The 16,344-nt window shown below is 34.7% G+C and overlaps 1 protein-coding gene across 3 annotated transcripts in view; it reads right to left on the bottom strand.

Annotated features, from left to right (window-relative positions):
* Nucleotides 1–16,344, bottom strand: part of LOC145986622 (putative fatty acyl-CoA reductase CG5065) — a 134,660-nt gene that overhangs the window by 16,819 nt on the left and 101,497 nt on the right. For all 3 annotated transcript variants that reach the window (XM_083120850.1, XM_083120851.1, XM_083120853.1), the window contains exons 4-7: nt 11,299–11,444; nt 9,376–9,485; nt 6,291–6,483; nt 657–896 (exon numbers count right to left, since the gene is read on the bottom strand). In XM_083120850.1, the coding sequence (XP_082976976.1) occupies nt 657–896; nt 6,291–6,483; nt 9,376–9,485; nt 11,299–11,444 (689 nt within the window). The remainder of the gene's footprint in view (nt 1–656; nt 897–6,290; nt 6,484–9,375; nt 9,486–11,298; nt 11,445–16,344) is intronic.

Raw genomic sequence — 16,344 nt, 5'->3', positions numbered from 1 at the left:
TGCGAACAAAAAACTGCGCGAAAAAATTAAACTTCAGCTTATTAAAAGTGAATTACCTCTCTCCGAGTAACCGCCAAATGGATATATTTAGATACAATGTTAACAGTGATTTACAAGGTTCAGGCATTCCACTCAATAAATGTTCATGGTAACGACTGTAGTGGGCTCTAAGCAACCTCAGCCAGGATTGCCTGCACTGATGTACGGCTATCTTTAAACTGTTACCATTCAAAGGTTGTACTGCAGCTAAAAGCTCATCACGGAATTGTGTTTTAAGTGCTCAATGAATTTCACTCAGTTTTATGCATTCGTGAATAAGAAGGTTCAGTTCAGGCTTGTCCACCATCTTGTTAAACAAGTGACTCGCATTGCCCACGACTATATAGCTCCATGTGGTAATAATAAATATGTCTATCTTATAAGTAAAGTCTTTTTTGTACGTCTTAGTGCATGCTATTATTCTGAAAAATCAAAAGTCCCAGTTTGGCTCTAATGACCCTCGTATGGACTACATAACAATGGTTATAACATGTGGCACCATATTTTTTATTTTTAATGTGTGTTGTTTTGTCAATGTCTTTTCACATTTTAATTTTTTTTATAGAAAATGTACTACAAAACAATGGAAATAATGTGTTATAACATAGAAAACTTACGTAGGTCTTTTGCCAACAAGACGAGCAAATATATCCATAACATAGGCAGGTAGGAAGTGAAGAGCTATGGTATATACACCATTGATTAGCCTACTGGAACGGCATCTGCCACCAGGGTACCACATAACATCACCCACTGGATGCTTGAAAAGGTAGTCGAAGCAGTTGCCGGTGAACTCTTTCCAAGTTATCGGTTTCTGGAGACCAGATGTACAGTTGTACACCATTATACCAGTTGGCCTGAAGAAAGAGCAATTCTTAAAATGTTTCAGTTAGAATATAACTATAACCCTTCAATATAGTAGCAATGGTAAGTATTTGAAACATGGGCACACATGTTAGATTACATAAAAAAACACATTTACTAACCCACAAACAAACAACACACATTATTATTATGAAAAACAAGTGAACAGTTATTTGCAATTAAGGAAACAATTTGGGGAAGGATATTTGTGAAGGTACTATAAGTCTCATTTAGAAGAAAACTTAATTGATTTGTAAATAAGTAACATTTATCTGTTCTTTTCTTAATATGATATACTGAATCAACTAAAACAAATTTTCTCCACATAGAATGGTTAACAATATAAGTTATGGAGGGGGAAAATTAAGTGTATGTAAAAAATAGGAATGAAATATCAACAGCGTAAAACTTATTGATGCCAATGTTCCTGATGGAAATTTCTACTGTTTTCAAATGTCTTCTACTGTTACTATGAAATGTATTGAAATCCTTTAGTAGATTTACTGTACAGCTACTGTATTGTACAGTAGGGCTACTTAACTGAAAAAAACAATGTTAATAATAATGCATAATACTTGCTAGAATATATTATATAATCATTTATTGACTAAGAATAGACAGATTTATTCTTGACACCATATTTTCAGTGATTTTGAAGTGCATTTGATAAACAGTACATTAACTGAATTTCTACTGTTTTTCTAATGAATACTGCTCAGTCAGATATATCTTAATGAATAAGTTACTACAACTCTTTCTTAAAAAAACAACTCAACCTTAAACCAGCTAGTAGTTTGAATAGATGATCATATCAGTTGATTTTTCTCAACATTGAATTTCCAGCGTTATTATTATATCCGTGTAATGTAATTACATAAAGGAGCAACCTTTCGATCAATGTAGTCAATAGTGTTTGCTTATTTTGGTTTTTCAAGCATTGAGGGTCAAGTCTTTGATTAAATTGATTGTTTGCTGTTTTCGTGTGAATATTGTAAGAACAATATGTCAATTTATGTCCGAAACAGTATGCTTTTCAATTTTCTACAAGTGCATTACCACAATGAAGCTACACACTTAAAAACGTGTTCGCTATATTGATTTCTTTGTTGTGTGAAAGTATTCCCAAAGTTGCAAATTCAACATGCTTTACCATACAAATATTTTAGTAGTTTTAAATTTTTCCATTGCATTTTCAGTTTTGTAGATAAGACATTTTTATTATATTGCTACATGAAAATGTTAGTTGCACATTGCACAACTATGTTAATGAAAACATTAACAGTTCAGTTACTGAAAACAGTAGGTGCTTCAAAACACTTATAGATCTACTGAAAACAGTGGACAGAATTTTCAGTAGGGGTAAGTGCTTCTTGAAGAAAATGAATGCTTCATTGCTTTAATTTATATCTGTAACAAGTGACTGCAATGGGTTTTACAGTATGAGAAACAACATATTTAGACATTTACTTTGTAACATTAGTGCATATGAATCTCATATTTATATTCATAAAAATACCAATTTTACACTAAATTACAGACTATTTATAGATATACCAGATTGGTAAAACTATCAGTAATTTTAGCGATAAACCAATATGCTTATATCAGCTGATACCAATCCATAGTTAAAAGGATATATAGCAGACCTAACACTGCATGGTTAATACTAAATGCCAGTTCAATTTTGTTGGTATTTGTTGCTAGCTGGAAGCTGTAAATGGAAGGGGCTATTTTCAAAACATTACACGATTTGCACATTCACTAGTGCACAACATATAATCAGTAATTTACAGCTTAAAGGCTAATACACAAAACACTTCTGCCTTGTAATCAAGGTGTCCAGGGTTCGATACCTGGTGGAGGCACATAGTGGTTTAGATCCCACTTCAAACTGTAGGTCCAGTCCCAATTAGCCTTACTGTGCATAAAGTGGATTTAAAACACCAACTCAACCAACCAACAAAACACTTCTATCAATGAATAGATAGCGTGAACACATTAATAGCAAAATCGTCTGAATGTATGTAAATATTTGAAAACTTTTTTTGTCATTGCTGATATATTGCTCTGATTCTAAGAGCATCTCTATTGAATTTCATGAATACTGAAATTCGAAAAGTTGGAACAAAATGTAAGACTGATGTATGACAACGGTTTTTCCAAATCTAGTTTCTCAGTATGCAAATATCACTTTGGTGTGTAGCCTGCATAATTTAAAATTTCTTGAAACATTCTTTGATTTATTTCACTATTTAATGGAAACTTACATAATTATGTGTCAAAATGTTGAGGTAATATAATTTTAGCATCTAAATGTGCATTACTTTTATTACTATTATTACTTGTGAGTAGGCCAAGGATTTTCATGACTTAGCATATTTTTTTTTTTTGGTAAGGGTGATGTGTTCCCCAAACATATAGACATTCATATTATGAAGAAACTAATTAAGTTAAGGCGCATTTTAAGGGCATATTTTGGCATATTTGGCCATTTTTGCTTGATATAGCATATTTTGATGAATTTTTGGTCATATTCAGCATATTTTTGCATTTTCAAGACATATGCAGTCATTTTCGAAGTGGATTCGTTCTTTCTCCCATGTTTACTCGAGAGTTGTTGTTTTTTTGGACTGTAGCAAAATCTTTTTCATTTTTATTTGAAAATTTAGAGAAAGTATTCATTGTGGATACAGTTATAAGGGCATATTTTTCAAATTATAGTGCATATTTTGTAAAATTGTAGGTCATAAGAGCATATTTTATTTTGCATATTTTTGTGATTTTTAGGTCATAAAAATCGTAGCCCTACTTATGAGAATATTTGAAATTTCAAGAACATGGCATTTACATAATTTTTAATTCTGTGCATTATTGTATTTATCCACTGGCATCTTGGAAACGTATAATCAAGACTGCACTGAACACACACACACATTTATTAATTTGGTTCACAACATTTCATCACATTAGAAACATGAGGCAACATGAAATCAACAGAGAATTTTCGAGGTTAAAAACTCGAGAAAACATTGTTGTAAAATACACAATGTATTTTTATAATGAAAAGGTTTGTACATAAAGTAAGTAGTAACATATTGTATGGTTTATATTAATATATATTCCACAAACACCAAACACTACTGAATCAGATTATGGAAAACAAATACAACAATAAGTTTGGGTAGTTCTGTTTTAGTTGACATAATACAATGGAAAAAAGGAATGTTGAAGCCAAAAAGGGTGAAACAGGATGCTGGGAGAAGAATAGTTGACAAAAGAGAGTGAATTGCAATAATTGCAACATTTGGAGTGAATAATTATGAATATATTTCAAAACTTCATATTTCAAATCAAAAGGAATACTTCATATACAATCCTCCTACTGGTACTTGAAAAGTGATGAAGACACTCTAACACTTCAACCAAGTTGGACTGTGCAAGACATGAAACAGATATCATTTACACCACGAACAAATGCAAAAATCCTAAGTTTCGTTTAGAGCATGATCCTCTCCAGTTTTATCCACAGGAAAGTTTTACCTAACTGATTATTTTATTCTGAAAATGAAACGTTAAACTTCGTAGAACATAGAATATATTTCAACAAGGACTAACTGAGATAAGTTTCTAATTTTATGCCAAATATTAGCTCATGGAATGGGAACGTGTGTTGAGCATTCATCCCATTATCCCACTTCTGAAAGTTTTGAGATTAGTATACTGGTCATGGCATGTATTTTGTGTTGGACTGTTCGTCTAGCTATTTTATTTCATCAGTATTTACTTCATTGTTATGATTAACTTATAGGAAATTGATAATTGATGAAAATTATAATACAGCGCAATTAACGCACATATGCCTGAAAGTTAATAAGTGTTAGTTTTTAGAATGATAGGAGAAACCTATTCCAGATAACAAACAATCTCCATGCAGTACAAGGGAGAGAATGATGAATATTGGGTTAATGAAACAAAAGGTGCTAACAGAATCTCCCATACAGTACGAAACAAATACTTACAAGAGTATGTAAAGAATGTGTTTAAAAAACAAAACAGAAAAATCCCTCATAATCTTAAGGTTTTTATCTGCAAGAATTCCACGCATTTTAATTTTCAAAAATTAAATTAAAAGTTTTACGTCTTGCAATATCCAGTCATATCCAGTAATGGCAATAAAAATCTCTCTTAACCCCATGAACTGAAACAAAAACTAATAATACTAAAAAGTGGTAGGAGTTGAAAGTAGAAACAGGTTATACCACATACGTAATCTGAGTGACTTCATAGACTTGGAAGATGTGTAACGGTATGTCAAATAAACCTAAGTTTACTATTGAATATACATTGAATTTCAGCAAAAAAAGCTCATGGTATACCATACATACGTATATGATATATGGTATATGCTAACTGATAATCACTCTCCACAATTCATGTTACGGGAATTTAGATGCCATAAGATATATAGGTAAGTCAGTAAGTAGATCACAAACATGTATTAAAAAAATACTACTAAGTGAGCTACTGACTTTGAAACTGTTCTTATTTTTCAACATAATATCCACCAGAATTGACACACTTATCCCATCACTTTATAAGTCCCCTAAAACCTACAACATAAAAGTCATTGGGCTACTGTCCCAGCTACAATCATACCTCATATACATCATATTCAACATCATCATCATCCATGAAACGTTTGATGCCACCGTGCACACACTTCTCGGAAATTAAATGATCATGCATTATGCTGTAGGCTAAACCTTGAGAACATACTATTGCAGTTGGTATGCTGTCTATCATCACTCGCTTGTCAGTTCGAATCATCTCCTCCACGTACAGTCTCAGTTTTTAAACTGAGCTACCCATGCATGTGTTTGCTATCTAGCAACTGCTAACTGAATATCATCAAGTTGGATGGTGCTGACACCTACTTTAGAAACCTTTAGAAACTACTAATTATAATCCCCATCAGTTTATGACCTATTTACTGACTTCCCCTCGTATTAATACACACACACAAAAAGTGCTTACGAATCTGCATACTGCTTTATTTAATTTGATTAATTTCAGTGACCCCTGCCAACATACATATCAGAACTTGTAGTAGTCCATTTCAACTACAAGGGATCACAAAAATTAATTGAATGAAATAAACAAATATGTGGATATGTAGCATGTTTCATGTGCATGTCAACAGCCTCAACTAAATTTTGTCCATGGTTCTAACAATTATGTTAGTAAATAAGCTGGTTAGTTAGTACCATGCACAACTGCAGGGTTTCAAACACTCCAGATGCTTTGAAACTAACTGCACCTACGAGAATGATTAACGTATACGCACTGTGTCTGTACACATCCTGTTTCACCTGACAAAGAGAAAGTACCTGGCAGTGGCTGTTCTCCAGGCTACACTAATAAGGAGATTGATAACCATATCGACAGGTACCAAGTCTGATACAAGTGTATCCTGGCACAGCATTGTTCTAAAGAAACCTTTCCCGGCTGCTGCGATCATTCCTGTAGGCCCGTTCCAGTTGTCTACCCAGCCAGGAATTGGCTCACGCCATGACGACAACACTGGAAGAAAAGGGAGAAAAAAAATTAACACACTTGCACTATATATCAGGTTGGCATATTTATTTATTTCTACAGCTAACACTTTATTTCAATACAATGAAGGCAGACAAAGGGGGGTTAGGAAACTTAAAAGTAGTTGTGCAGAAAAATTGAAATGATCACAAAAAAAGAAATAAGGCATGCAATGTTAATTGGACATCACCTAACTATATTTACTATTAACTATACTTACTCTAGAACAGGGTGGCTACTCTAGGACCATGATAAAATTCAAGTATAATTCCCGGTTTTCAAGATGAACTTTCCATAAATTCAAAGGTCCAAGCAGATGTTTTGTGCATTTCAACATTATGTATTACCACCTCTCACCACACCCACACACGAATATATTAATAATATATAGAGTCTGTGTGATCCCAATGTATTAAAAAACTCTATAATTCAATTCAATTATATACATTATTTAAAATATTTAATTTAAGATGTGGAGTTTACATTTGCCATTTCACATACTCAGACTCGAAATACATCTACAAACACAAATCATAAATGTTACATACTAATCTACGAGAAATTGTTAATTCTACAAGAATTTCCAACCCAAATTTACTTAATCAACTTCAAGATATCTTATTTTGCAATAATCTTCTGCCTGTCAGATAGATTTTTCTGCAAAGGGCATTAACAAAGGAAACACATTGCGAGAATTCAGTTTTATTTTCCATATAGCTTTATTTTATTTTCCTTCCTAGATAAAAAATAAAAGCTGTGAAAAACTTGCCTCGGGGCATTTGTAAATGTATGAATTCATTTGGATTAATAAAAGTTGTAATTTTTCACCTCTACGAAGGAAAATTCACGTAGAATTCAATATAATTCCCAGAACCAATAATTCATACATGATTCCCGGAATTCAAGGAATTCCTGGTGAGTAGCCACCCTGTAAAAGTACTAGACAATAGATAATGTCTAACAATTCTCTGAATGTTTGCGACAATGATTCTACATTAACATGCATTGTTAACTAGAGTAAGTAGTTAGAAGTATTAGACAATGTATCTAACTAGAATGAATGAATGAATGAGTTAAAGTTTTGGGGTGCTTTGGCATATATGACCATTTTGAACCCTTCAAAGTACACGAGTAAAACATTCTCTTATGCAAAACTTTTACTTTAATGTTACAAAAGGGGTGTAAAGATTGACTGAATTGAAAAACTGAGTGTGTGAGCACTTAGGATATTTTGCACTCATTACAGGGGGCAGAGACAGTGTTCTAACAAATGAATACAATGTGCATAATCAAAAAGGATTATTGGATGAATCTGATGAGGAAACACAAAGCAACACCTACTTCCAGGCTGAGGCTCAAACCAAGTACCTTGATGTGCTCGGCCACTGATGCAGCTACAGTGATATGGTGACAGTACTTGTGGTAATAATGCACAGTGTTTTTGTTTTAATGCACAGATTTCTTCAATAATATTATGCTTTTCACACATTTATTTCCAAATTTATTGAAACATTAAGGGGGCTTTATAATTAGGGAGGGACTAATATGAACTTTTAACTAAAGTACCAATATAAAATCTACTGATAGCATTCAATGAATCAGATATAAAGATATCCTTGATTAATGTTTGTAACTAGGTGACTGCAGTGTGCACTAAAGTACAGGCTATTTTTAAAGTACCAGATTGGTAAAATTATCAGCATACTTATCGATAGGATAGGATTCTGAAACATCTCAGTTAATGCTGGTGATGTGATCAGTGTGTTATTTTCCAGCACCACTCCTCAAATGTTACTTTAGAAAGTGCAATCTGGATCACACAATATTTCAAAACCACAGATGGGACCACAAACCACAAGAAACCCATACATCAAAATTTCAAAAACTGTTATCATTTAAATGCAATTTTTATTTACTATACAATAGTTCTCAACATATGAGGGTCATTTCATAAATATTGCACAAAGTGGCAACACTGCAGAGTGGATTATGCAATCGGAGTAAAAGTTACGTCATTTGCAGTTTAAGGCTTCTGGAAACAGTACGCGTGTTCATCACTTCCCTAGTCAATGTCAGCTGCAAGTGACGGGTCTTAAAAGTGCATCTGCAGGCACCTCGGACACTGGGATGGTTGAAGACGAAATATCATGCATTAAAATGGAAAGTTTATGTGGAAAAGAGAAGATGGAAATTCACAGTGCTTTGCATGAAGTTTGTGGTGAGCAAACAGTGCACCGTAGACTTTGAACCATAGTTGAAGTCGCAGTTAAACAAGTGAAGACCCATAAAATAAAAAAAATAAAAAAATAAAAAATAATAAAAAAAAAAAATCGCAAACAAATGTGAAGCAAATGATCACCTCTGGCTATGAAAACTAAGGAATTATCATGACTGAAAAGAGTTTCATGTGGAACTAAGGTCACAACAGCATTTTATCGTGCCTGGATCCAAAATAATGCAGAAAAATGCACAAAAACTGATCTGGCTTGTTTCGGGATGAATGCTCACACCTGTTTGCTGGGGAATTATAAGCAGGAAGTATTGACTCACCAGCCGTATAGTAAAGACATGAGTCCACCAGGCTTCGACTTATTCCCAAGTTGAAAGAGCCCATGCGTAGACATTTTACCTCCCTCGAATAATTTTCTGCAGTTAAGTCAGAGTCACCCATGGCCTGAACAACAGTGGTACCCTACCTGGCACAGTGAATCTTCCAAGACAGGATATGGTTATTGAGAAGCAGGGGTACTACATTGAAGGACTAAGCAGATACTGCCTAACATGCAATAAACATTTAAGAAAAAAAATAGTGTGCATTATTTTTGAAATGACCCTCGTAATTGCATTAATCTTGTATAAATTTAAATAACTAGTCCTCACCAATGGATGGCCTCACAATAGCTACAGGTAAATTGCCACTTTCCTTCTGCAACATGTGTTCTGCAAGTGCTTTCGTGAAAGTATAGGTGTTCGGCCTTTCACCTATTAACCTGCAAGATAAATTAGTCATGATTTCAATATAATATTTCACAATAATCACAAAATTGTATGTTATACACAGATGGTTAACAAAATAATGGAAACACCTATGATCAGCAACACGGCATCTGTGTGGGCTGGCAATACTGTTCAGTTTGTGCAGCTCGCGTTGAACTGTGAGTGTAGAAACACGTTGGTCGAGATGCTGATTGAGTTCTGACGTCACTTGTGTCGCACTAGCTCGACGGTTCTTTGAGACCATCCTCTTCAATGTTCGGCGGTCCCAATTACGGAGGATGGGTTTTCGTCCACTCTTACCCTTTGATCACGATGTCTTGCCAGGAGTTGTGTATGCCATCATCGCCTTGGACACTGTTGCTCTCGATACATCTAACACCTAACACACTGGCAGTCTTCGTTACACTTGTGCCAACTAACCGTGATCCTACAATCTGCCCTCGTTGAAAGTCTGAGAGCTCCCTCTTTTTGCCTCACCTACGTCTGGCCGATTGCACGCATGGACACATACTACTGTACATCGTCTATCGTACTACTGACTACCGTCCTTCACCACAGTGCACGACTGATCAGTGTTACCAACCCACACAGATCCCGTGTTGCTGAAGATAGGTGTTTCCATTATTTTGATAACCACCATGTATATGGTTTATTTTAGAATAAATAAATTAACAACTTATCAGTTTTGTAATCTCAGTAATCTCCTTTCAGATTAACAAAGGGCGAGTTGCACACAAATTATATCTTTCCGCATTGATATTTCTGGTACTGATATCAGATGAATCTTCAAGTTACGGAGTGAAAACTTTGAATATACAGGAAAGAAGTATAACGGAAACCCAATTTTACATTTTTCTGCATTATACATTCAATCTTAATGGTCCCAACATAGGAAGCAAAATCTTATGCATTTTTTTTTTACATTTCCCAACATCATAAGTTTTCTTAGCTTGGTCCCCTGAAAAACTTAAAATTGAGGTTCCACTACACTCATTTACATGCAAAACTATTTTTTTAGTGTTCTATTAATTTCTGTAGCTCTGCCACCACAGTCTTGGGAAGTAGTTGTACTATTGCTTGGTGTGACAGCTGTTTGCAACCATGTCACCTGTAGTGTTGTAACTGCAAAATAATACACAACACCACTGAAGGACTAGTTGCACGTATGAGTGAGTACTTGATGTGCGCGCATACACAGGGGCAAGCTGATGGGGCTACAGCCCATCCTGATTTTGAGAAAAGCAAAATATTCAAATGAAAATCTGTCAAGAATTCGAAAAAAAAAATTGAAGGGGTAAATGCACACAACCATTAAAATGACTCCAGATTACCATTTCTGTCTTAGAGTACAACTTCAATAGGGTGCAAAGCTCTAAAAATACAAAATATTTTATTATGTATCCACCCCCCCCAAATGAAGTTCTTACTATTCATCTTTACAATTCCAGCCCCTTCCGAAAAAAAAAATTCTGCAGTATATTTATTAAAAGAGTTAGTTAGTTACGGGTAACCAAAGTTCACAAGAATTTCTCTCTCAATTCAATTTTCATGTACTACCTTATTCATATAGTATTTTAAAATCTACAGAACATGATACTAAAAATAAGTTATTAAAATTTATGTTGACACACCACTTTGTTTTTATCTGAAACAATTTTAAATTATCAAAAAGCTGTTCTGAATAAAAGTTTGAAACAAATTTCTGTGTGACACAGAATTGCAATAGCTTTAAATTTAATAGTCTAAGAAGTGGATAAACAATCATGCAAAACATTCAAACTGTAGAATAAAAATAAATACACCAACCTTGGTGTGAGAGCATCTATTAACTCATCGTCCATCCACTCCACACACTGAATAATTTTCTCTGGGTCATATGGTGGTGGATAAATTACTTCATTGACTTCCTCTCTATCACAATTGCAGTATGCAGTTGACACATGGACTAAAGCCTGCAAGGAATAGTACAGAAAAACATTAGTCATGTGTCATGCCTTCTTTCTTCACCTGCAGACAAATCAAGTGTTTCACCCACAGAATAAAAACACACAGGGCTCTACGTTATAGCTTACATATTAAATAAACCTTAACATAAAACGTTCCTTCATATTTCCAGGTTTTTCAGATTAACAGAGCTACAACTGCTATTCCTGTAATGAACACAGTTACTAGGAAACGTGGGAACCCATCAACAATGAGAAAGCTATAGATGATCAAAACTGCAGCATTATTATGAACAGTTGGGAGGGAAGAAATGTTCTTTCAATTGTTACATATTTATACAGCTTAGTTCTTTATAATAATATGAAAAACTAACATAAAAGAACCTAGTATTGAAATTACTCCAACTTCCTAGGCCTTTACTGTAACAGTGCACATCTGTAATTTATAAAAATAATATTAAGAACTTAGATATGAATTGAGACAAAAATGTTTTCTTCTTACTAAACATTAGGAATATTATGGATTAACCAACAGATAGTGATTATCAACTGGAAAAGATAAAAGGCAAAAACATAAAGAACAAATCTCATCTATCCCTTGAAGCATTTAACTTCCTGTTTTTTTTCTTTTCGCTGATTCCATGTCAAATCATCCAGAATTTTGTGAAAATGTCACCCACCATCCCAATTTTGATGAAATTCGGTATACTTATAGAACTTTTAATGCTGATTACAAAAATGACAATTCTTTTAAGATTGGTCGAGGGGTTCAGAAGTTACGTGCTTTTTAAATCTCCGTGTATGACATTTGTGTATCCACTTTGAATGACACGCATTAGGTTATATATGATAGTATCTTCCTTCAGGTTTGCCGTAGAAACTTCAAGTTTGATTTCTTTTGTCCAGAATAGTGTAAGCTTTCATTTAAATATGGTTAAGATGAGTATCAATAACCACGTATTTTTAAGTTTAGTTTCATGTATTTTTTTAGAAAAATAAATGACTAACTTCAAGAGCGAATTTCGTGCAATGCCCCCCCGCCCCTTTCAATTTCCTCCCAATTTTATATGTAGGTAGCTCAGAGTGGGTACTAATGCCTGATGGAAAAATTGGGATGGGTGTGATAAAAAAAATCCTTTGCATCAAATGACATTAAAAGTTAATCTTATTAAAAATGCTTATGTATTTAGCACAAAGCCTGAAGTACAATATGTTTTAAGGTATAATATTCAAAATTCCTGTTCACTATGTGTGAAGGTAAGCATAGACGTAACCTGGCAGGGGCAAAGGGAAGCATTTGCACCCTCCAAAATTTATAGATTAATTAAAATTTACAAATAATAATTACAGTGGAACACCAATTTCAAGTTCCTTGATTTTACATTTTCCTGCATTTTACATTCAATCTTGATGCTCCCAACATAGCAAATTGCTAAGAAATTTTCCTCGGTTTTACATTTTCTTGCATTTTAAGTTTTTTCAACTTGGTCCCCCTGAATAACTTAAAATCGAGGTTCCACTGTATCTAAGTTAGTTTCAACTGTCTTTAATTTTTTTTTAATTATAATCATCATTATTAGCATAAATTTTCTTCGAGAACATTCTTTTTGTGCATTTTATCTCAATATGGAAGTTCCTTTTTGGGCAACTCTTCATGGGGATACGTAATATGAAGTAAGAATAAATAATACACATTTGTGCTGATTGAAGTTTTTCCAAATGGAGCTTTTTTGCCACACCCACAGAAATCTCCTTGTGATTGGAACAGTTAAAATACTTGTATAGACTTCTACAGTAACAAGTGCGGCAATGATGTTCCAATTCTGTAGAAATAGCATTCAAGGCATAAATTTCTTATTAATCACGTAAGGTGAAATGACAACAACCTGCAGTACAATGTGTCAGTACCATGCAACAGCACCAGGAAGATTAAGTATGCACTATTTTGAACTTAGGCTACAGGCTATTTACAGTGTCCAGCAACTTACTTCTTTACAAGTAACCGAGTTACTTTTTAAATGAGTAACTGTACAGTTACTGGTACTTTGAAAGTAACTGTGAGTTACTTTACAATTACTGTGAAAGTAACTTACAGTTAATGATCATTGATTTGTGTAAAAATTACACACAATCGATGATCATGAAGACTTGCGTTTCTAGTTGTGTTTACATATGTTTCTAGTAGAGTCCAGCGCAGATAATTCTGCCGTGCGATGCGCGAAACAACTAAAGAAGCAGTGTTGCTAATGGAGCAGATAGAAAAATCGCTGCAGTGCGCCGATGCACAGCTGTTACGTACAACAATAAAATTAGAGAATTCAGGTCTATCTAACGTTGAGTTTTAAACGTCATGCATTATACCAGGACTAGGATTAATATGTACTAACAAGTGGCTTTGTATGTAGCTACATACATATGGACTAAAAATTTGCAAAATATGAACTAACACATAAGTAAAATTACCAAAAATGCTGCAAAGAAGACTTCTTCATACGATTCCTTATTTGAGTGATTTCAAACAAAATAAAAATATATATATATTATTTTTCATTGCAATAATGCACTGGTGGCGTTCTAACTTTTCACTCCCAAAACCCGTATACACTGGTATGGAACTGCAACGGCAGATAATAACATGCCAACGTGTTAAACCGCTACAATTGCACCATAACACTCCTCCTGAAGCAGTATTATTATTTCCTCTGAGATCGGCGACAGTCGGTTGCCTTTGTTGTACATTTACAAAGGATGCCGGCTTCCACAACAATAACAAGTACATATACTGCCACTAGACGATAAGCTGCGCGGCTTTTTCTTTTGTTATGAACCAGGGCAGGCGCTAGTCATTTTGCCTCCCTGGGAGGTGGCGGCAGATGCCGCTCTATTTCGACCCCCCCCCCCCCCCCCGGTCATTACGCAGCAACGGAAAATTGAAAATCAATATATTCCTAACTAAAACATCAAAATATAAAATAAATAATGAGACTTCTTATGCTATTTCAATACTATTAAGCGCAAAAGAATATCTCGCTCGATCACAGTTTTCAATAGGCTTATTTTTTTCTTCTCTTCAAATTTTGCCGCTCTGGGCGATGGGACGGTTCGCCCTCCCCTTCCGCCGGCCCTGCTATGAACTTGGTCACCCATCAAAGCATGGCAATTTTAACACAGAAAACAATATGTATCGCATTAAGCAGCAAACATTACAGCCTCCTCTATGCAATTTCTACAAGAACACGTGCCGGAGCCAGAGTTGAAATGATGTTGGAGCCACATAATTTATTTATTTTGAATAATTCCAAAATTATGAAATATGAACAATTTGTTGCTGCTGTTCGCTGCTCTCTTGCCAAAATGCTTTATTGGGATGCTAACACCATGACTGGCTTCCTCCTTCATGAACTCGTGCACGTTGCTTAGAATTTCCCGAGCTTGGCTATGCAAGGTTTTTGATTTCAACTTCGACAGAACTGGAGGCATTATGGAATTTAACGTTCATTAGCAAACACACACTTTTACATACACACACGCAATACACGCACACAACGTCAAACCGGTCAAATACTTAGTATAAAATAAAAATATGGTGCTTCCAATCCAACAAAACTCACCGCCACTTTACCTGCCTTTTCCCCTTCCGTGACAGAAATAGTGCTTCATTATTACAGTTGGCAACACTAGTTACTAGCTAGCCAATGAACATGCACTGCATAAAAGAAGCAAGCACTACGCCGTGCTATATTGCCACATTAGCGTCCCTACCGAACGGTGGGAACCGCGAGCTGGAGCGCTATTCAATTGTTTTCAATGATGTTTGCGCGAGTGTGTCCAGGAATGGAATGACAATGTGGCAACAATAGCGAAGGTTTTCGAGCAGGTTAGAACACATGATGCTAAGAGAGAGGGAGACGAAACGAAAATTCGTTTCTACGCAACGGCAAATTTACGTGTGTGGCACTCTACATAATATGTCTTCATAAATTTACATTACTACTGCAAATAAATTATGGAACACAGAGTCAGCTTTGCTTGAACGATTTTAATTAAGAAATCATTTATATGCTGACCACGGTATTTTGAATATGGTGTAATTGATTCCACTTGCACCTATTTATTTCTCCTCAATTCCAAGTTCAACAAGATCCAAAGATCCACTCCCTCGACAATGACTTTTCCTAGCTCAACAACCACATTCCAAACGAACGCAGCAGTCCACCAAAAACACTGAAGTTTTCACATATAATTAGAAATGAATTGAAGTAAAGCATGGATGTTCTAAAGTTAGCATGCAACAAAGCATAGCTTCCTTCAAAGGTCAGCAATTCCAAGAAAATTCTTTTACGTTGCAACCAGAGAAGGTACATATATTTTCTTTATAGTTGGGAACAGAATTGTCAAATTTAGCTCCTCTATTGTAAAAAGAAACTCTGTTACCATTGTTAACATTACAGTTATTTACTTTTAAAATTAGCGAGTTACAGTTAGAATTCCTAAATAACTTGCAACCAGTTACTTCGAAACACTGGTTGTTTAAGAGACAATTCAAAAATAATAAACACTGATGAAATATGTTTTGTATACCTTTATAGTTTGACTGTTGTGAAGAAGTGACTTTCTGAATTCCAACTCTTAAACAGTTGTGTAGTAGCTTGTGTGTGCGACCCAAACTTGTTTGTATGATTGCTTCAAAAGTCCACGTGAAAAAAGGAAATGCAGCAATTAAATTCTTGCATCCACTTGGTTCATCAACTTCATACTACTAGCCACAAAGTATTCTGTGTCCAGTGGACATAAACAACACAAATGGAAGGGCATATGTACTTAGTGATAAGTCAAATACTTTAGTGTGTTCGAAATGGTCAAAATATTCTTGTAAAATGTGAACGGCACAATTTATAGTACATGAAAT

This window comes from Lepisma saccharinum, chromosome 4 (assembly GCF_977018435.1).
Source record: "Lepisma saccharinum chromosome 4, izLepSacc3.1, whole genome shotgun sequence".
NCBI lineage: Eukaryota > Metazoa > Arthropoda > Insecta > Zygentoma > Lepismatidae > Lepisma > Lepisma saccharinum.
This window is presented reverse-complemented; position numbering and strand designations above follow the sequence as displayed.